Source organism: Sarcophilus harrisii, chromosome 3, assembly GCF_902635505.1.
Source record: "Sarcophilus harrisii chromosome 3, mSarHar1.11, whole genome shotgun sequence".
NCBI lineage: Eukaryota > Metazoa > Chordata > Mammalia > Dasyuromorphia > Dasyuridae > Sarcophilus > Sarcophilus harrisii.
Genome location: NC_045428.1, coordinates 67,124,007 through 67,147,074, shown reverse-complemented (window position 1 = coordinate 67,147,074; position 23,068 = coordinate 67,124,007). Strand labels below are relative to the sequence as shown.

The 23,068-nt window shown below is 34.5% G+C and overlaps 1 protein-coding gene across 12 annotated transcripts in view; it reads right to left on the bottom strand.

The window, feature by feature from the left end:
• Positions 1-23,068, bottom strand: part of FN1 (fibronectin 1) — an 80,361-nt gene that overhangs the window by 25,104 nt on the left and 32,189 nt on the right. For 6 of the 12 annotated variants that reach the window (XM_023500639.2, XM_031958090.1, XM_031958093.1 and 3 more), the window contains exons 16-27: positions 22,863-22,991; positions 22,673-22,762; positions 21,274-21,468; positions 20,342-20,614; positions 16,481-16,747; positions 11,963-12,057; positions 9,727-9,895; positions 9,193-9,279; positions 6,669-6,860; positions 4,659-4,931; positions 3,388-3,570; positions 814-903 (exon numbers count right to left, since the gene is read on the bottom strand). In XM_023500639.2, the coding sequence (XP_023356407.1) occupies positions 814-903; positions 3,388-3,570; positions 4,659-4,931; positions 6,669-6,860; positions 9,193-9,279; positions 9,727-9,895; positions 11,963-12,057; positions 16,481-16,747; positions 20,342-20,614; positions 21,274-21,468; positions 22,673-22,762; positions 22,863-22,991 (2,043 nt within the window). The remainder of the gene's footprint in view (positions 1-813; positions 904-3,387; positions 3,571-4,658; positions 4,932-6,668; positions 6,861-9,192; positions 9,280-9,726; positions 9,896-11,962; positions 12,058-16,480; positions 16,748-20,341; positions 20,615-21,273; positions 21,469-22,672; positions 22,763-22,862; positions 22,992-23,068) is intronic. The other 6 variants (XM_012546386.3, XM_012546387.3, XM_012546390.3 and 3 more) reach the window with 1 other exon arrangement.

The following is a 23,068-nucleotide window of genomic DNA, read 5'->3' as shown; positions in this document are numbered from 1 at the left end:
AAGATCTCTTGTAGTTCTAAAATCCTATGAATTTTGGAGTTCAGAACTCAGACTGTTGCAGAGTCTACCATTACAAATCCAAGTCTTCAAAACTCTCTGGACTTCAGTTCTCTCATATATGAAATCAAGGATTGGGGGAAGATCTGAAAAGAACCTTTCAAGCAATTAATAGTTTGTGATTGTATTCACCTGAAGCATTTTACCTACACTATACCATGTACTCTATTTTGTAATTAAAAGTGCTGAAAGAAGAGTTAATATTTAAGAAAAGGGAATATAGTCATTTGAATTAGGACATGACAAACTGAAGTAAACCTGCACACAGTTAAAGAAGCATTTAATTTGGTGGAGAATTTAATTTAAATCTTTAGTCTGATGAAGGGAAATAAAGACCTTATGTTTTCACTAAAGAGAGAATAAGAAAGAAAAAGATGGATACAAATGGGAAAGGATATGGTTAGTCATTAGAAAGAACTTTCTGATAAAAAAGAAAATAAATGCTGATTTAGTCATTAAGAAGGATTGTAAAAGCTTTTTTTATGGTGACCATAAGAGTAGAGATAAATAATTAGCTTCTGGAAATTGCTTATTTTTATCTGCCACTCATAAGGCAAAACTATTATGGACCCACTCTGTTAGACCAAAAGGATTTAAGAATTATTCAGCAAGAAGTCTTTTCTACCCAGAGTACTAAGAGTGATAACAACAACAAAATAGTAATAGTAACAAATCAATTGGTTTTGTTAACTGTAATTAGCAGGTGTCAGCAACCTGGGAAACTGAATGAGTTCAAATCTTGCCAACGTAACCTACCTGTTTTCTGTCTTCCTTTAAGAGGTATGCTCTCATGTTGTTCATAAACACTGGAAACACTGACCAAGTACTCAGTACCAGGAAGGAGATCTGAAGAGTAAAAAGAAAAAGATCATTTTCAGCTTTGAGTTTGTCATAAGTATTCTCTGAACCATTTCAGTGGATGAGAAAACAAATCCTTGGTTGACCCATTCTCCCCTTGTATGTAGGACAGATCAAGTGTTTTTACATATGACACTGACTCTGGAAGTTTTTGGAAGAGGGGAAGCTTATCTCCCTTGGTACCATATTGCAGGTAGATCTATTCCAGCAAAAGCACAGTATCCTTATCACCCAGTAACTAAGTCACAGGAAGATCTTTTTGAGAAGAAATCTTTCTCTGAAGGGAATTAAGACTAACTCCATACTTGATGGGCCACTGTGATTGTCTTGGATTTTCCTCTTTTAGCCACTATATGGAGGAAGGGATGAGGTGGTAAAGAAAAGAAGCCGTATTATGTTGAAAATAGGAATAGAGATTTGTGCCTGTGTTTTCATTGCCATAAGCAACTCCTAGAAGAAATATTGTCTTTACCAATGCAGACCTCTCCAATTTATAAACTTAAAACGTTGCACAAAACATTTAAATGTTCAGTGATTTGACCAAGGTCTCTTGGCCAGTATGTGTCAGAGGCAAGACCTGAATCCAAATCCAAATGTCTTTGAGGCCAGTTTTACATCCACTGACATGACATCTGTTTGACATAAAATAGTTCTTGCTCTCAAGGAGCTTATGTTACTCTGGGGAAGATAGCATGTTTATATACATGTAGAATGTACAGAAAATAAATAGTGGATATTTTTAATAGATATTTTAAGTCTTTCTGTAGGAAATGATGATAGATTTTACCAATTCCCATCCCCAAGGCTGGGCTGCCCTCCATGACTCCTAAGGTCTCTTCCTTCTCTCAGTGTGATGATTCTATGATTAGTACTCCTCTATTGACCATTGCCACATCATCTACAAAATGCAGATTAATAATAATATATGTGCCTAAAGGAGGAAAAATATTTTGGGGTTTCACCTGTTTCTAAGATTTGTGATGGAATTCCTATATGTACCTTTCCTTTATTCCAGGTGTTTATTCTGAAATATCAATTCAGAAAAGGTTATTTGGTGGTGATGTGTTGGGTTACAAAGAACTTTTGCAGTGCACTAAAAAGTACCACAATAGGAGACCAGTGGTAGAAAAAAATATATATGCAAACATATTTTCTCTTTTACACATTGAAAATCTGAGGGTGTTTCTGCAATAATAAGCAGATTTTCTCAACATGTTGCTTACCATGAATGGCATAGAGCTCATATGGTATTGCACCACTATGATTAAATTATAGAGTGATGCTTCTCAATCATATGAAGACAAATAAAGCTATAGTGTTCTTCAATGATCCTTTCATCTTCCCAAAAAGCTCCCCAAGAAATATTAAGTAGTTTTTCAACTCAGCCAGCTGAAGTAACTTTTAACAGGAAGTAACAAGAAAGGACCATGATGGGAAGTGGAAGTGAAGTTGCCAATCTCTAAATATGTTGGAAATATAAAAGACATATTATTATTTGGGTCCCTTGCCTAGAAGTTCAACTTTCTTTGGCCCATGTAGTAGTTTCAGTTATAATTAGAAACATACACATATAATTAATGTTTGCCTCAGTTTCTCATTTGTAAAATAATCTGGAGAAGAAAATGGCAAAAACATTATAGTATCTTTGCCAAGAAAAGCCCAAATGAGGTCACAAAAAGTTGGAAACGACTAAAATGACTGAAAAACAATATGTATATGTATGTGTAATTATAACTGAAATATATATATATATATACATATAGGTATTTGTATAATTCTTTAACCTTTATTAAAAATCCTTATTGGAATTTAGTTAATTATTTCTCATAACTCCTCATTTCATAGCAAGTAATATTTGTTTTGATTTCATGAGGTTTTATTTCATGCCAGAATAACACATTGCCTCTCAAAGTCAGTTTTGCAAAGTGTTACTTTCTCTGAGTTCTTAACTGCTGAAATATCTAGCTAACAGATGCTCACTGCAGTCTGGATTTAAATATATCCTCTTCCTTTAAAACAAGCAAAGATACAACTTACTATATCAAGTAATCATTCATTTTAGTCATTCTAAAAAGTTCATTCTGAGTTTTCAAGTGCTAAACATATGGCCCAATGACAAATTTTTACTTAATAAAATGGAAATGGTGACAAAATTTTAGATCTATTCATTTCTACCAAAAATATTTGGCTCAAATCTTGCATAATTCATTCTGACATTAGCTTGACTTGCATGTGTTTCTTTGGTTTATATATTAGGTTCTCATCACCAAAGTTTTTCACTCTGCCAATATAATCAGAACCATACCAAGAAAGCTATATACACACATAAAGATTCACATAATTATCTGTTTGGATTTAAGAACTAAATTTCTAAGTATTCCAATAAATTTCTTGGTTTTAATTACAATTATATTGGGATGCTGCTAACATATTCAATATGCTTTTTTTGACTGGCTCACTTGAATCACTTACTTGTTAGAACCACCATGTTATCTGAAGGAGAAATGCTCAACTCTGCGACATCTTCCTCATTTTTCACAGGTGAATATCGTACCAATAGGTTAGTCAATTCAATAGATGGGGGTGGAGCCCATGTCACACGCATGGTGTCTGGGCCAACATTGGTGAATCTCAGGTCAGTGGGAGGAGGGACAGCTGAGTTCAAATAAGAGGGAAGAAAAGTTAAATTGAAGAATGGAATACAGTTGAAATGAAATAACAAGGAAGTTTTAAAAGTATATTTCATGCAAAAAAGGAAAAAAGACAATCAGATTCATGCAAACACTTTTCTAATCTACATAAATTTCCACTACTGTTATTAAAAAAAAAAAAATCACACACAGAATACTGTTAGGCTCCTTTAACCTTTCTGCCATCTTTGATATTTAGAACATGAATTTCACCTATTTTGCAAACACAATAACAGATTTCAAGTACATTATCAGTGCCATTGGACACACTATTAAACCCAAGGCTAAGAGAGGCTTAAGTTGCCACACAGCAAAGAGAGACAGAGCAGGACTTCCAAATACAAATGCATGCACACAGAAAGAAAGAGAAGAGTATCCTGGATGTGCCCATGACCGGTCTATCTACAGCTACTGGTATGGCTATATTTTCTGAGTCAGTGGGTTCTACTCATGCAAAGAGGTTCTCAGCATGTTGTTTTTTAAATTTATTATTATTATTATTATTTTTACCATGCACAGCAGAGAACCTTTACAGTGCTGCATGCTTGTCACTAGCCTTTGGTTAAAGAGTGGTTTTCTTTCAAAAGAGGCACTAAATGTGTTCTTTGACTCAACCAATGTGAAAGGAGAAATCCCAGAACCTTGCTGGGGAGCAGAGAGGAGAACAGACCAAAATATTTAGAAAATAGTCATCTGGAAGCAAATAGTCCTGGGAGCCCAGGACTCAGGTTTGTGAGGAACGGCATAACATTAGGCAACTATAACTAATTATGTCATCTAGACATAAATATAAAAGGCATCAGATATATTTTCTTGCTCTATATAGTTTCAAATGGAATCTAATTTCACATTCATTTTAAATATATCACATCTGACACCATCATCTGCCTCCTCTCCCTTTCTAATCCACTTTACCGAATGCATATTCACCCTTCTTTTTAATTTTAGCATTGACTTGGTTCTCCTTTGAAACTGCCACACCTTTGACCAAAGCAGCTGGTACCAACATGCAACACCATCCATGTCTTAAACACAGAAGTTTTCAAAATTCACCCGTTTGTTGTGTCAGAGTGGTAGGGGCACTCTCTCCTCCATTAATGAGAGTGATAACGCTGATGTCATAGTCAATGCCAGGCTCCAGCCCTGTAACTGTGTAGTATCCTACTGAGGAGTCCACAAAATCTTCAAAAATAGGGATACCTTCTCCTGCCGCAACTACTGTGATGCGGTACCCAATAATGGTGGAGGCGTTTAGCGGGGTCCACCTCAGGCCGATGCTTGAATCGGTTATATCAACAAAGCTTAGGTCAGTGAGTTGGGGTACCTCTATTGGTTATAAAGCAAAAGGGGCAAAAGGAAAATAGAGGCAAAAAAAGAGGAAAAATAAAGCAGTGTTCATCAGGTGACAAGTAGTAAAATTGATAGAATGCTAAAGCAATGATGGTAATATGCAAACTTTTCTTGTCAAAGTTATCTAAAAATGATTTCCAGATCAGCATTTTTTGGCTTCTTTCCAGCACAAAATATATTACAAACTGCTGTTTTAAATTGCTATGAATTTTTTAATCCCCCACCCCAACAGTATAGTTTGAACCACATAGGTTCATAAGACAATAAAACTCTTTAGGAAGCCAAAATTATTTCCAGAATCCCAATATCACATCTTCAACATATATCAGTTACTAAAACAAGAAAAAAATGGAACCAAAATCCAAACTCTTTTGGAGTAGTAACATGAAGCTTGTTTGGAAAAGGCTTGTTTGGTTTTTTTTTTTTTTTTTTTAAGAAGGTTGCTGGAAGAAAAAAAATGGAACCCAAATCCAAACTCTTTTGGAGTAGTAACATGAAGCTTGTTTGGAAAAGGCTTGTTTGGTTTTTTAAGAAGGTTGCTGGATAGGTTTTCTATAGAAAATTGAAAGCAACACCATCCCTCATCATGCTGTATTTTACACACAAAACTTGCCATCCAAAGATGAATGGAAGCAGAGAACAGATAGGTCTGGTTTATGCGCCTTCTCCACCAAATTATATGCATATGCTCAGAATCTGTGGTTTTGTCACCATTCTTAGTGTGGAAATTCCCTTCATCAGCAGGGCTTTCAATCTCTTTTTAACTTGATAGATAAATACTAGGGAATTGCTGAACCACACGGACATTTAGATGATTCGTCACATATCTAGACAGCATTAGAAATGAGAAGGGAACTAAGGTCTTCTAGACCCAAATCCAGCACTCCAGCTGGTACCACATATTGTCTCTATGTTTAATATTGTCATCAAAATAAATTATAATTGGTAAGCGATACTATAAAAATATTGAAAGGCAACATTCCAGGTATATCTGTCCAGTGCATGGCACTTTGTAACAACTTTATTTTGGATGGATCAAAGCCAAGGTGACTAAACAGTATGGCTTACACTTTCCTGTTCACTTTTTTGACCAAGAAAGTCATGTTGGTTTTCATAGCACACCCTGAAGGTGTTCTCTTTACCCAGCATGATATTTTAAAATAAAAAAAAAAATATATATATATATATATATATATATATATATATATATATATATAGGCTAAGAAGTTACAAGATATTGATTTGTTTAATAACTGAGCTCATGTTAGGGCTTAGTTTTGAGAACAATTATAAGTTTTGCAAAACATGTGAGAAAAGAGTTATCTATAAAATAAAGCTGTAACAGGATGCATTTACCACATTACTTTTAGTGAATATTGAATGTGCACAAATAACATCATTTTAGTAAAATTTCCACTTTAGAGAACAGTGCAGGGTTAATGCCAATATTTGCTATCATTACGCCACTGCATCAGGTATCTGTAGGAGCAAATAGCGTCCCAAGAAAGCACAGACATTTAAAGCTGCATTATCAGCAAGCATTTGTCCAAACAGCTGGTGTAATTTCTTGGCTTGATGAAGAGACAAAAAGTTAAAAAGCCCAAACACACCAGATATACAGAACCTCTTGGGGATCAAGGGCTGAATCCCCACTGCTATTGAAACTGCTCCTCTGCAATCAATAGCCACAACTACAGTTTGTTTTGCCATTACCTGGAATGATGGTATCGGAGATGGGGACACTTTCCTTGTCACCTTTGACAGTGTACACACTGACATTGTACTCCAGGCCAGGACTCAGATTTTCAAAAGTGCAGGAACTCTGATCTCCATGGACCACTTCTTCCAGAGAATAACCCTCTCGGCCATTTGTAGGTGTTGTGGTTATTCTATACCCAGAAATGTCTAAATATAACCAAAATGTAACAGTTAATGATTAAATTATTATTCTCGCAGAGGATATACAATAGATATCTAACAAAATAAATAAAAATGCAATAGAATGTAGATAATATAAATAAGTGGATTTCTAAATCATTACATATGTTTTAGTAACTCCCCTGTTCAATTTGAGCTTGACATCATTGCTATAGAAAACATACTTTTAATTGCTTCAATAGAGTAGAGCATTATTTATCTTATGGGGTATTATATATCTTAGTTCCCCCTTTCCCTTTTTTATAAAGAACAGAGTTTAAATTCTGAAGCATCCTACCAATAGGACTGGCATTCAGTAGCCTGTGGAGAAACTGCATACCTATTGTCTGAGAACCAGACAATTAAGGTTTATCAGCATAAAATTGGCCCCCAGGGAATGAATGTTGTTGATCACAACAATTCATGAAACCATCTACTAAATCATGAGATGATCATGGTCTCTTTTACTGAAGGAAGTCCTCACACATGAATGAAATAAGAAATGGGTTCACATGATGCTTCTGACTCTTACTACCTATATGATGCACAGCAAGCCATTCAATCTCTCTGGGGCTTGGTTTCCTCATCTGTAAAACGGTAGGAATTGGAGAAGATGGCTTTGGAGAACTCTTTCAGTTCTAACTTTTTGATCTTCATACCCAGAAGTATAAGTACTATCACTTTGCTCACTTGCAAAATGAGAATCATAATCATACCTGCCTTAGAAAGTTGTAAGAATCGAATGAGATTGATCTATATAAAGTACATTGCAAACTTTAAAGTGCAATATCAGTCAGTATCATCATTTATACCGTTATATCAGTGAAGCAGGGAACGTCATCAAGTATGCTAATAATTCCCATGAAAACATCTTTTCTTGTTTTAGCTTATATTTTGCCCAACTATGAAATGAGTAACAATGTGGTTTTTTTTTTTCCTTTGTGTTTGGTGGATGGGATATGAAACAAAAAATATCCATAATTGGACAAAATTTTTCAGAATACATTTTATCAGTTACATTAAGACTGATCATTTTTATATATTTTAGAAATAGAATATATATTTTAAATTGCTCTTGTGTCCTAGGGTTGCTTAGGTGGAAAATAAAACTTTTAGGAATACAATATAAGGAAGAATAAAAAATAATTAATATAAATGGCTATCACTGATTTTTCCTCATCTTGTATATTTAAAAAACCCCAAAATATAGCCTTTTCATTGCTACATTATTGAAAACAAGGCCCCATTATAGCAGACAATTCAAGGAAAAATTTTCAAAATGGTGACAGAAAATGGGCTAGTTAATTCTCAGTAGTGTGTGTGTGTGTGTGTGTGTGTGTGTGATACTTGCAGTAGAAGTCTTGTGGATAAAACTCATTTGAGCCTTTTGAAAAATCACACTTGTGTAACCACTTGACCAAATTTTCAGTGATGAATAAAAAGCATATATAAATCATTTCAGTTTCAGATAATTATCTGCAAATTTGCTCTTATCTTCATATGCCAAGCTATATTTCCATTTCGCTTGTAATAATACTTAGCTTTAAGACAAAATAGAAAAAAAGAGGCTTTCCTGAGCCATTTCATCAAGTTTTAGAGAGTGCTGGAAAATAGTTCCTGCCTTTCAGATGGAATTGTATCAAGTTGCTGTGTGAACCACTCATAATCAGGGAAAAGTGGAGTCTATTCAACTATGGAACCCAAAGACATTTATTTCCCCATTGTGGATGCCATCAAGCTGAAAGCATGACCCTCTCCACTCTTTTCAACTCACATGAGCACTTTGGATTAAGAAAAGAATAAACCACTATAATACTGATCGTGACTCTCTGTATTTCTTCTCACCCTTTTCTAATATCCTCAGACTATATTCCATAGGTGACCCCTGTTTCTGCTAAGAGTCCCCCACTAAAAACATAATCATGTATTTAGATCAAAGTTGTGAAACACATGCTTCATTCCTGAGTGTAGCCCAAACCAGACTTAAAGGTAGCTGAATATATCTAACAAAATAAATAAAAATGTATTAGAATGTAGATAATATTGATAAATGGATTGCTAAATCATTATGTATGTTTTAGTATTCCTCCGTTCAACTTGAGCTTGACATCATTGATAGAAAATACACTCTTAAATGCTTCAATAGAGCATTATTTATTATGGGATAATATATATCTTAGCTCCCCCATTCTCTTTTTATAAAGAACTGAATGTTTATAATTCTGGCTCCACTATTCTATGGAATCAAAACAATGAATTAAATTCTTGTCCCAGGAGACTATTTCTTTTGTTTGTAATGCTGTTTCCAGCATCTTTTTACCTGGGGTGGTGCTTCTTTCCCAGGAGACAGTTAGGATTCCAGTGTCTGGGTTTGAATCCAAGTGGAGGTTGGTTGGTGGAGACAGTGCTATACAAAACAAGAAAGTTAAATTGTTGTTGAAAGTTAACATATATCATTTTGATCATTAACTTGTTTTTGAGAAGACAGACATAGGATTACAGAATTTACAAATAATTAACAAATAAGAATTAACAAAAATTTCCCAGCTTGCACACTGGGAAAAGTTATAAAAAACCTAATATTCTATCAGATATATATCTTATGAACAGCACTTCTCTTGGTGTTGTAGACTAAAATTCTGTCCAGGAATGGAATGGCCAATTCTTGAAGCCTTAAGATAGGTAACAAGATTTTATCCTGCTGCTCATCATTGGAGATAAAACAAATGTTAGTGTCCCATTTATGATGGGACAATAATAACATGGAAAGAATTATTTATGATGGTGAACTAGGTGAAAAGGGATACATGTTACCTTTTAGAAAAGACAGTACTTAAAAATAAAATCTCCTTACGTGTAACCACTTTCTTTACAATTGGAGCATCTTTCTCCTGACCATCTTGTAAGACAGAAATAGAATATATATATTCCACTCCTGGAGTCAGGCCAGACACAACAATGCTTCCAGACTCTGAAGTCACCTCACGAGGAGCTTCTCCACCTTGACTTGGTCGTACACCCAACTGGAAAGAGATAAGCAAAATAATAAAATGATTAGCTTATTTGTAATATCAAGTAAATTCCTCTTGTTCTATGAGTTATTGATTAAAGAGCTAAATTCATATAACTTCATGTAACATGATTCCATTGGGAAATCCTAGAAAGAAACAGATAATTAGACAAAGTATACAAGAAAGTGGTTTTATCCATTATAGTTTGAAATTTAGCATATTTATCTGTCATGAAGATAATGACTAGAAAGACCAAAATGAGAATAGAAAGGCAACATACTATAATTGAAAAAAACATTGAACATTGATTCAGGAAAAGAGTTTGAATGTCACCTCCAATACTTAACAGCATCATAAACATAGGAAAATCAACAATTTCCTTTGAGCTTCAATTTTCTTGCATGTATAATAGCTATGATAAAGAAACAATCTACCTCAAAGAATAATTGTGGGGCTCAACAATAAGATAATATGTGCAAATCACTATGAAAATGAAAGTTGTATAAAAATTCCAGTTATCATTATTATAATCCTTTTTTATTGGAAAAGATAAATTCCCAAATGCTATGGACACTGACGTAGGTGGGGTGGGATGGGTCTTAGGGCAAAACCCAGTGTCTGTTTTTCTTTAAAAGATTTGCCATGTTAAGAGTTCTCTTGCCTTCTTGTGTTGTCTCTATCACTTGCTAGCCATATGGCCTTGAACCGCACATGAAATAATATTTATAGAGGCTTAGCACAGTGTCTGGAATATAGTAGGCACTTAATAGATGCTTGTTCCCTTCCTTTCCACTTTCTCTCTCTGTTATTTGTTTCTTAATCTGGAAAATGGAGCATAATGCTACTTCTAGCTAATTCACAGGAGTATGCTAAGGAATAGATGAGATAATGTGTGTGAAAAAGGCTCTGTGAACTGTGGTATACTATCAAACTGCAAAATATTTAATTTTCATCATTATTTGATGTGCCAGAAATTTCTTTAACTCTGTTTTAATGAGACCTATACATGAGCAGAAAGCTTTTTAGCTGCAGTTTAGAGACAACAGCAGGTGTTGTACCATTTAGAGAAAAAAAAAAAGTTAAAAACCCAAAGATTTTTTAGCAGTATGGAGTACAAAGACTGAGATAGAGAGGACCACTTATCTTGTCCAAGCTGAAAGTACAGAGGCTTATTGAGATCCCATTGTGAGCCCTTATTATTAATCTCATTACTGACTGTCACAGGAGCTTTTCTTACCTAGGCCAGGTCTTCTGCTTCTGGGAAATTAACTATATTGGTGGCAGACTTGGTTTAGAAACCCAACTCAGTACTCCCATTAGCAAGGATTACATGTGCTCCCCATTATACCTGGTCCCCAATACTTTGAAGCTGTGAATATTCCTTCCATTACAGAAAGATGTTTTATAAGTGAAGAATCCAATATTGTTTTTGAAATTTTACAAATAATGAAAACTTTGATTTTAAATTTCTTTTTAATTTCTGATTTTAGCATGTTACTTTTTTCAGTGTTAATTATGGGCATAGATTTTTTTATATAAAAAAAATTTCTGAAAGCCAGAATGGAATATAGAGGAAGTTTCAGAAGGCACAGTTTTTGCAAGAATATCCATATGTTATCTCAAACTCTTAATGATTTAACACAAAAAACCTCAAACCCCAAAATATTACATAAATGTATTCAGTACTGATCTATGGTCAACTATATTAAAAATCCTGACTACAGTTTGCATTCTAAAGCAAGAATTTAATGATAATGATGACAATGGTATTCACTGGTTTTCAAATATTCCTTCCCTTTAAAAAAAAAAAAAGCTAAAATACTAAATCAGCCATTTACCTAGAGGAACTTAGTTGTTATATGTAATGAGAATCACTAAAAAACTGTTAGAATGGATAAAAATGTTATTGTCAAATTATATTAAGTTAATATTTCTTGAACTTATGGATGATACTCATGTAAATCATTATAGATGCAAATTGTCTATATTTTCTAAAATCTTCATTTTCTTCTAAGAATAAAGACAAAATATCAAGAGTGCCTCCAGAGATCTTTAAGGTTAAAATACCACTTCACTTACCTTAAAACCGATTCTTGGAGCTGGTGTCCAGGTGATGATAATCGTTGTTTCAGTCACTTCTGTATTGTAATGAGGAATGGAACTGGCAGGTTGCACTGTAGAGTGAAATCAATGAATAAGCCATGTTCAAGTGTATCTACTCTGGACTTTGAAATCCTCTAGCACATAACACAAACTTACATAAATATTTTAAAGCCTCCTTGGAATTTTACAACCTTACTTTAATATTACATTTGTCCTGATTTCTTAATGGCCAAGGAAATGGTTCTGGCAACAATATATCTTCTTCTATCTGTTCCTTTTAATTAAAAAAACTTTTCTTAGGCAAGTCGACCACAAGAAATGGTGACTATAATTTTAGAGTTCTCATGTTCAACGAATAACTAAACAACAAATATGTTACTTTGTAGATTAATATTTTTAAAAAGTATTTTAATAGTATACTACCTCATATGGGCTAACTGCTTTTTTTTTTAAGTTATCCTTTTGCTTTCTTGTTTTGGCTGCAGAGGACCACAAAAGAATTTGTAACATTATATTACCAAAGTCTTAGTTGCTAGCTAACATATGTGAAGTGGGATCAAAGAGATAATATTGTTAAAACATTTAGCATGATGCTTGGAATATAGGAAGCATTATCTAAATGTTTATTTTCTTTCCTGTTATATAAATGTCAGTAATGATGATGATGATGACATAGTCACAGATTTTATATTTTTAAAGGACATTTTTCTACTCAGATCATGCAAGTATTAACATCTCTTCTTATTATCACCACTTCCCCTTGGAGACACCTTAATATTCTTGTTCAAAAATAGCATCTATTTGATGATCCTAAAATCAGAGAACAGAGCAAAAATTTGTTATTTTGAGACTCCTAGAATCTTGACCACATGCTTATTTCCTTAGTGGAGACCTGATGTTTACAATAAGAACAGAAAAGGGCCTTGTATAAGTATGGCTTGAGGTAGACATTTCCAACAGCCTTAAAAATATCACCCCACATTTAGAACTTGTGAAAAGATCTGGATGGAAAGGTAGAAGGAGGTTTTTAATGAATAGAGCAGGCTCTCCCATGACTCATCCTTTCCAGCTCAGATGGAGGAAAAGCAGCTCATCTCTAAAATGGAGAGAACCACTCTTGGATTCAGTGAGGTAGGTTCTCAGTGGGCGAGGTGGCCAATTTGAAGGATGTCCAACGTATTAACTGGGCAGGGCTGAAGGAAAATTGTTAAGCAGACAAAGCTTGTCTTTAGCAGCAGCCTTCTCTCTGTCCTATTTGGGGAAACTCCTTAACATTGGCTCGAGTGACTTTTTTTTCCTATGCTCTTACTGTTTCCAATATAAAAATCTGCTCTCGTGAAAATATGATAAATCCATTCCACTCAAGTATAAGTGATTGTTAAAGGCTTTAAAGATTGTCCTTCTTAATGGCATTTTTATTTTAAAAAGGGCAGAATAGCTGCTAATCCTGCAATCAGGTTTCAGTAAGTGGTCACTTAGTATGTCTACAGCTAAGAACCAGTTGGTGTGACATTGAAACACAGCAATGCTGAATTCCCTTTAGACAATAATACCATCTAACATTTACAAGAGTGATGTTTGCAAAAGGATATCTGAAATCAAAAGTGACAACTTTCTATTGTGATTTCCTCCTCATGTGAACAAGGCTCTAACATTGGTTATCTCTGTAGAACTTTAACTTACCACTTGTAGACTCTCAAAATATGGTTTGAAAAGTAATTTGTGTTAAAAAGATAATTGAGGGAAAGAAAAAATCCCAAACTATACACACCATGATATCAAACAAAAGCTTTGACTTGGACTATACATTATAGATTCTAGCAGCTTTGCTAATGCCTAATCAATAATTAATTAGTAATTAATGCTAATTGCTGGCTAAAGGACATATGTACCTGATTATTCTTTTAGGAGAACAAACTTGGAATCAGAAATAAGAGTGGATTCATATCCTGCTTCTAATTCTAGTCTATGTGGTCTCAAGGAAGAAACATAACTGCTCTGTGTCTTATGTTACTCTCCAGTTTATGAAGTAAGGTAATGTTGTGATTTGTATTGTCACGCTGGTATCTACACACACACAGTAAGGAAATCAGAACCTACATGTATCCTGTCAGAAACTCAACATGGAGTAGATTCTACTTACAAAAAAACAGCTCTTATCTCTACCATCTTCTGTCTAGTCCCCATCTGAAGCCTTAATTTGAAGCCTGAACTATTATTATAATGCTATTATTAGTGCCCTAAAAAGGATTTTTTTTGCTTGTACTCTACTACCCTAAATATATTTCACAGTGATGACAAAATTATTGTCCTATGCTAGAGATCTGCTCATATAACTCCTTTGTTCAAAATCCTTCACTGGCTCACTATTGCCTTTTTGAATATAGTTCAAAACTCTTAATATCTCTATTTTTGTTGTTTCTGTTTTAAGGCCCTTAACTACCTGGGATCACTTTACCTTTCTTAGAGCTCCCCTCCCTTCTAGCTAAACTGGGTCTCTTAGTACCTTTCAAACATGTTTCAAACTTCTTCAAAGGTTCTTTAGTTTTGACTGTACCTTCAGTTTCTGAACAAGCACTGCCCCTTCACATTTGTGAGAGGTCTAAAATGTACTCTACAAATTGAGGTGAACATTCAATCACAAGTCTGATAGATTAGATTGCCTAAAAGGATATTTGAAAAGCTTCTATGTTGACATGTCTGCTTTGACATAATTGAAACTGTTTTTCCTTTAATGGAGGCTGTATCTAACAAAGGCCACAAAAATTTCTATTGTGTAAAAGAGCTCTCAGAAACAAGCATGCTAGTTTTCTGAGCATTTTAAAAACTATTTCTAAAAAGTTTTTTTTTTTTTTTTTTTTTTTTTTTTTTTTTTTTTAACGCAATCTTAGGATACTCTGCTCTCTTAATGGTATAGTTCTCTAAGGTCATCACAAGGAAACAATTGATCCTTTGGTGATAAATTACATAATAGCATGGTTAGGTACACTGAATTATTGATTTTCTCTTATAATAAGGCATCATTTAACATGATTAAATGGAAATGTCATTTTCATTGGGTGAAGGTACAATAATTAGGGATGAAGGTAAGCTATCTGACCAAGCCTCATTCTTCAATTTTAAATGTGGGATAAATTTTAAAACACATTAGAAATTCCCAGAGAAGGAATCAGTTCATACTTGAAATGATTTTAAGAAAATTCTAGTCAATACCTGTACAGTTTATATTCATGTACAAACCTATCTCCAATTCCAAATGTAATCAATAGAAATCATGACAACATGGGCTGCAGCTGAGAAACTCAAAGGCCCTTATCCTGGGAAGTCTATTTTCATTAGGGTAAAAGTGAATCTTATTGACTAAAAACAGAACATGTTTAATGAAGGCTGCCTGTCACCCATCCATTTCATTCCTTTCAATGAGCATGATCTGCTGAAAGCATTTGGAAGACAATGTACATCACTCATGCCTATCAAAGGTTTTCAATTTGCCAAGGAAAAAAATGAGTGTAGAGGCTGCCATATTTCAAGATACTCGTCTCAATGAACACATAGTGTTCAGCTAGAAATAAAGGTTTACACTTCCCTTTGTAATGTTAATGGGAAGGCACTTAATAGGAATAACTTTGTGAATAAGGCCCTTTATTATAATGTCATTGCATTTAGGGTGGTAGATTTAAGACCATTTTCTATAAAACAATTTCAAGAGAAGAGCATATGTGCATATGCTCACAATTTATTGTCCAGTCTTTATTGCTATGGAATTTAAAAGCCTTTTAAAAAAATCTGCTGTGCTCTGTAGAAGTATTTTAATCTGCTCCTGATAATGCCATCCTAAATAAAAGAATGAATTGTTTCTTGGTTTAGCTATTCTGTTTGCTTTTATGCATAGTACTGGAGGGTTTGAATATCAGTCTGAATATTACAAAGTCCTTTAACCTTTCTATGCCAAATTTTTACATCTTTTAAATAAAGATAATGATATTCCTTGTACCTCTTATAGTACTCTTACAAGGAAAGAGCTTTGTAAACTCTAAAGCCTTTGAGAATGTAATTTATCTTTATTACTCGTCAGTGTAGCTATTAGCCCCTGTCTTATACCCATTGGCTAGCATCCAATAACTTTAAAATATTAATGGAAAGGCATGAATTCTGATTTTTTCTTTATTTCTCCATATCCTGATATAACTAGTCTTTGGGGACTTATTTGGTTAGAAAAGATCATAGAATTTGAGAGGTGGGAAGGATCTCAGCAGCCATCTAATCCAACGTATACATGAAAGGAATTTTCCCTGTCCATACCCAACTAGTGGTCATCTATATGAACTGAATTCAATTTTCAACCAGTCATGTAACCATCTGTGCTATAAATTATGTCCCAGTGTAAAATGCATTAATGAAAATTCTTTTTTTTGAAAAATGACTTTGCATATAGGAGATCTACATAATAGAATCTGACCAAATCAATATCACTTGTACAGAGGTTTGACTTACAGGTAGTGAAGATTCCAGTTTGCTTAGGACTCTGTTGATTGCCTTTGACAGCCACTAGGGAAGCAGTGTACTCAGACCCTGGTTGCAGATTCCTCAATGGGTATTGGGTGGCAGATGGTCCCACATTATATTGCTTAGGTTGGTTTCCCCTAGTAGGACTCACAGTCAGTCGATATCCTGCTATCCTGGCACGAGGTGGAGTCCAGGTAACCAAGACTGTGGTGTCAGTCTCATTGACAAACCTTAAGTTAGTAGGAGCATCCAGTTCTTTAAAAAAGGCAAAGGAATGAATAAGGAACAGGGCATTTTTTTTCAGGCAATATTTAAATGATCAATTAACTAGAGATAGCAACATATGCCTAGTTTATCCATCCTGACAAGGATTTAGCCTTAGGCACTTATTAGCTGGGTGACTCTGGCAAGTCATTTAATTTTTCCTCAGCCTTAATTTCTTCATCTTTGAAATGGGGATAACATAACTTACCTCCTAGTGTGATATTTCAGATACTTGTACAAGTTTATACAAACAAGATATTTGTAAAATATTTTGCAAACCATAAAATTTTCATAAATACCAGAAATATAAATATAAATATCACGATTACTGTCTTGTATGTTCATCCATCTCCTATGTTAGAATATAAGTTCCATGAAGACAGGGACTGTATTTGCTTTTTCTTTGTAACCTCAGAATTTAGCTCAGTTTCTGGTACATAGAAAAGGTTTAATAGAGTTGTTGGCTTATTTATTGATTGACATGGACACTTTACTAAATTTCGCCTCAGACTTGTAAAACTGCTGATATCCCTGAATGATACTTCCTATTGTATTAATTACAATGTATGATTTTCCCATCATTGGATACACAAAATAAAGGAAAATAAAACTCTATTTTATGATAGCAAATTTCTATTACATTTCTTTTCACATTATTTGGAGAAATTAAATATTTTCTTCATGTGACCCATGTAAAGATAATACTTTTCACTTGTAATAGTATAGTTTAGTATCTGCCTTCTGGGGTAAGAAATATTTATGGTGAAATTTGTGGATGGTTTAGCTTCATGATTATTTAGTCTGAGAGTTTTAAAGTGGTGTGTGTGTGTGTGTGTGTGTGTGTGTGTGTGTGTGTGTTTGTGTATGAAAGAGACAGAGACAAAGAGACAGAAAGAAAATGACAGACACACACACACACACACAGAGAGAGAGAGAGAGAGAGAGAGCGTTATATGCTCCTCTGGTAGGCTAGTGAAACCTACAGACTCCTCAGAATAATGTTTTCAAATCATAAAATTAAGTACATAGAATTATAGGGGAAACCACAATCATATTGAAATAGTTATCAAAATATTAAAAAAATTGCAAAGCCTAAGTTAAAAACTTCTGGCTTACCAGAAAATACCTGGGTAGTAGAATTGGAACAAGTGGGATCTAAATTGAGATTTGATGATTAATAACTGTATGACATTAAGTCTGTTCAATCAGTCTCTTATGTGTTAGGCACATAAGTGCTGAGTATTGGGAATATAAACAATGGTGATATAGCTCCTACCTTCGAGGAGCTTGCAATTTAATGGGAGAGACAACATGCAAACAAATATTTACAAAACAAAGAATAAACAAGAAATAATTAAAAGGGGAAAGGAGCTGGAATTAAGAAGGTGTGAGAAAGATTTCTATAAAAGAAGAGGGAGAGCATTCCAGGCATGGAGTCAGCCAGAGAAAGTGTTTGAAACTGAGAGATGGAGTGTTTTGTTCTTGGAACAGCCAGAAGATCGGCATTACTGGATCAAAGACTACATATTGAGGAGTCAGGTGTAAGAAGACAGAAAAGGTTGCAAAGGGCTTTAAGGCCAAACAGAATATTTTACATTTGATCCTGGAATTGATTGAAATGATCAGACTTGTTTAGAAAAATTGCTTTAGTGGCTGAATGGAGGATGTTCCGGAGTGGGAAAAGATTTGAGGCAGACAGACTCACCAGCAAGCTCTGGTAGTAGTCCAGGAATGAGGTGACAAGGGACAGTACCAGAGTAATGACACTCTGAGGAGAAAGGGGGGTATATTCCAGAGTTGTTACAAAGGTGAAGCGAGCAGACTTTGGCATTAGCTTGAAAGATCATGAGGAGATCAAGATGACTCCTAGTATATGATGGTTTTCAGTAAAAGGGAAGTTGGGGGGAGGGATTAGGGGGAAAGATAATGTATTGTATTTGGGAGATATTTAATTTAAAATGTCCATTGGACATCCAGTTCAAATTTCTGCAAGGAAGCTGGACATGCAAAACTGGAAGTCAGACGAAAGGACAGGGTAGTTTAAGTAAGTTTAGGAATCATCACCATAAAGATGATAATTAAATCCATGGCAGCTGATTAGATCAACCTCTCTTGGTTTGTTTCTTTATAAAATGAATGGGTTGAATTTTATAAATTCTAAGCTCCCTACCAGCTTTACATTCAATGATTTTCATTGTCCAAAATTTTAGGTTCTATATTGCCTTTATAATATCTCAAACAACCATTGAACTTTCTGTGAAAGCAAGGCTAAGTGGCAATTAATCTTCCCGTTTAGTAATGAGCTGAGGTTAAATCCTAGTTATATTTAACCATTGGTATATTTTATATTAAGAGGGTCTGAAAAAGGTTTCCTGTAAAAGATAGAATTTTAGTTAGGACTTAAAGAAAGCCAAGGGAGTCTATTGGTAGAGATGAGGAGGAAGAGCATTTCAGGAATGAGGAACATCCCTTATAAAATTCTATTTGACACATAAGTACCATCTTATATTTTTATACTCCTTAGATGGTTCATTATAAAGCTGATTGTAGTGATCACCACCCTAACAGCATGCATACAGTACTTTAAGATTTGCAAAATGCTTTATGTATACATGATGTTCTCGCTTGATCCTCACAACAACCCTGAGTGGGTTTATTATTATTTCCATTTTTATTATTATTATCCCCACATTTTACAGATGAAGAAACTGAGGCTGAAAGAGATTAAGTTACCCAAATCACATAACTAATAAATAACTGAGGTAATATCTGAATTCAGGTCTTTCTTACTACGAGCCAGTCCTTTATCCAATCTACTATATAGCTACTTGTGTCTAATTTATAACTATAATTTTAAAATAGTTATTTATTTTCAAAATACATACAAAGATAGTTTTCAATATTCATTCTTGCAAAACTTCGTGTTCCAAATTTTTCTCCCTCCCTTACCCCAATCCCTCCCCTAAACAGCAAGCAATCCAATATATATAAATATATTATATATATATATAAAACTATAATTCTAATGTTACAAAAGGACTCTAAAATTTGCTGATCACAATGAAAACTAGTTTGCAGGTGGCAATAGATGATAACAATAATAATTGTGATGTCATTAAAGTTTGCAAAATGCTTTTCAAATAGAATAATAGCTAAAGGAGATTCTAGGGATATGTAATTCCCTTCTTTTATAAGTGCTTTGTCCAAGGTAAGACACTAACTAGCATAGGACCACCCAGGATGGCATGTCCTCATCAAAGAAAATTCTGTGCTCTATAAGCAAAGCAGAATTGCAAAATTCAAATGTGAGATGCACAAATTTAGAGACAACTTCATTTCAAATGTTCGGGTAGACTATTTGTGTCCAACCTGTAATAGAGCCTTCTGAACTCTGAACTTCTGATCAGCCACAGTGATGACCATGACCCCAACAAGGACAATAACCAACCAACCAACCAAAGTCAGATGGCAGAATCCAATTCAGACTTACTCTAGCTTCAAATTCGACACTCTATTGCATCAACTGACCTCAAAGGTTTCATATTGTACTTCAAGAAAGAAGAATTTGGATAACAAAAAACTTACTAGTGGTCTGTTCTCCTGTCAATGGAGTGCTCTCTTTTTCCTGGTTCACTGCAAAGACCTTGAAGTAATAGGTAACTCCAGGGGAGAGCCCAGTGACCTCAGCAAAAGTATTCCTGCTGACTGGCAGCCTCTGCCCATGCTCCCCAGGAAGATTGACAGGGACCACATCCACCCGGTAGCCAGTCACTGCACTTTCAGGGGGGGTCCACATGATGGTGACTTTGACATCTGTCACTTCCACAAACTGCAGATCCTTAGGAGGAGGAACTTTGTCTAAAAATATGAAATGAGGGATCAATAAACTGTCATTTAAAATCACTGTTGAAAATTTGTAATATATATATATATTTAAAACAATATAAGGAAAAGGAGAAAGGAAGAAGAGACTATAAACTTCTTAAAACCAGGGATTATGTCTTTGAATCCTCAGCCTTTGTACATAGTTGGAGCTTAAAACAAAACTTGTTGAATTGAATCAATTATAACATTTTCCACTAAAAATGTTTTCCCATATTATTGTCATGACTTAAGTTTTGGCCTTTGATACTTTTTAATTGGAATATTTAAGTAAGAGAATGTGTTTCCAGAATTTATATTCCCAGCCAAAAAAATTCATTATAATGACATATATTATGCTCTTTCCTTTTACTGAGCACTTAAGAGTACTTGGTATACATCTGCTTTCCCTGTAATACTTTAGTAAAGCTACATAAGAGCTACCTATGGTTCATTTTTAATCAGTGATAACTAAGTACATAAAGTGGCCATTTTAGCTAAAATGTCGCCAAGACTACTTGCACATATGAGGCATTGGCAGAGAGCTAAAACTCTCCTCCAAGGACAATGCTTTCTTTCTTTTGCACAACACAAAACTTATTGAATAAATAGTATATGTTTGATAATGTCATCACAAATAGCATTTTGAATGTTACCTGGACGCTGAACTCCAGTGGTTTCTTGCTGAATGAAGATGGGGGCACTTTCTTGATTTTCTTCCACAGCATAAATAGTGATGTTATATTGAACCCCAGGTTGCAAGTCACTAAGAGTTACAGAATTAGCAGTTTCTGGGAGATTGAGCTCTGTGCTGCTTCCTTCAACTGATGGGGCATAGACAATTCTGTAACCTGTAAGACCAAAAAAAATGTGATGTACTTTTCCCTTAAGCAAACAATTATTTGATAACTTTTTCCTAACCTCAGAGATCATAGTCCTTTGATTATTATAGGCTCTTAGTGGGCAGGGACTGTGTCTTTGAAGCAGTGCTTAACAGGGTGCTAAGCATACAGTGATTTAAAAATGTTTGCTGAATTGAACTGAATAATGGTGTCATTTACAAAAATGACCACCTGTTCCTTCATTTTAGCACAGGAACAAATAAAAAACCAAAAAAGTAGAGAATCCTAAAAGAAAGACACTGAAGAATTTTAACATTTTTCTTAAGCAAACAATTTCAATCATATAGCAGCTCCCTATATCAATGCAGACCTGCAATTTCTCTGCAATTCATAGCCTGGAGATTGTAGATCAGGGTGCTGAGAAGGGAAGCTCTTGATCACAAAGCTAACATGTGTCAGAGTAAGATTAGACCCCAAGTCTTTCTGATCCTGAGACTAGGTTTTTTTAAATTTTCTATACAACAATAACTCAGAATATACCATATAAAGGTTCATATAAATGCCCAAAAAGAAATAGGAGGGTTAAAAATTTTGCAACAAATAGTTGTGTTTACTGAGCTTGGAATAATTTTTTATATAGTTACTGTAAAGTTTTTAATATTCCTAACCTTTAAACAAAGTAAGTATTTAAAAATTTTTGTTAATCATAATGGGTTGAAATAATGAAAGGAGAATCCCCTTTTTAATTCTTCTTCCACAGCATTCCTTTGAATTTGGTCTATAGGAGAATTACCTATTTAAAATAGTCTAGAAAAATGCTATAGTGAGGAATAATCAGAAAATTTTTAAATAGTCTGTAGAAGGCCCAGTTTCATAAATAATAATTTTGCTTTGTCACCATCTGGTTTTTCATACTATATATGGTTGCTATGTATTAAGATCTTACATTTGGAATATGTTTCTATATGTAGTGTAGTGTGTGTGTGTGTGTGTGTGTGTGTGTGTGAACTGCAGGATTCAGGAGCTATGTCAGATAGATTATAAGATCTTTACTTTGCATCACTTTTTTGTTGCAAATAACCATATTTCCAGCAAAATCCTGAATTATTAAAATATCTGCTTAACCTCAGTTCAAAATTTGCTCTCTTGCCTCCCCTTCTCACCATACTTGGAAGAAGCCCTTCCAGTCAAAAGCAGAAAAAAGTAAACTGACCTGTGATGGGGGCCTGTGGTCTGCTCCAGCGAATGACAATTGAGGTGTCATCTACTTTGTCCACTGCATGGTCAGGAGGAGCATCAGGTGCTGAAAAGTGAAAGGAACATGGAAGAAATAAAAGAAATGTCCTCAAAATTAGATTTTGTTTTACAGAAAAGTCTTAGCCAATTGTAAAGTCCAAACATACCTGTTGTCTGTGAGGTAGACAGGATCAGATTTTGTTCTCCTTCTTCAGAGATCTGATAGACATTTACAATATATTTGCGTCCAGGAAGCAAGTCAGGAATGTTAACAGAAGTGGCTGTGCTTGGAAGATCTTTGAAAAGAAATACCAAATTTCATAAGCAGATTTTATTCAAGAGCATAGATAGGATTCTGTCCCAGTGCCAACCT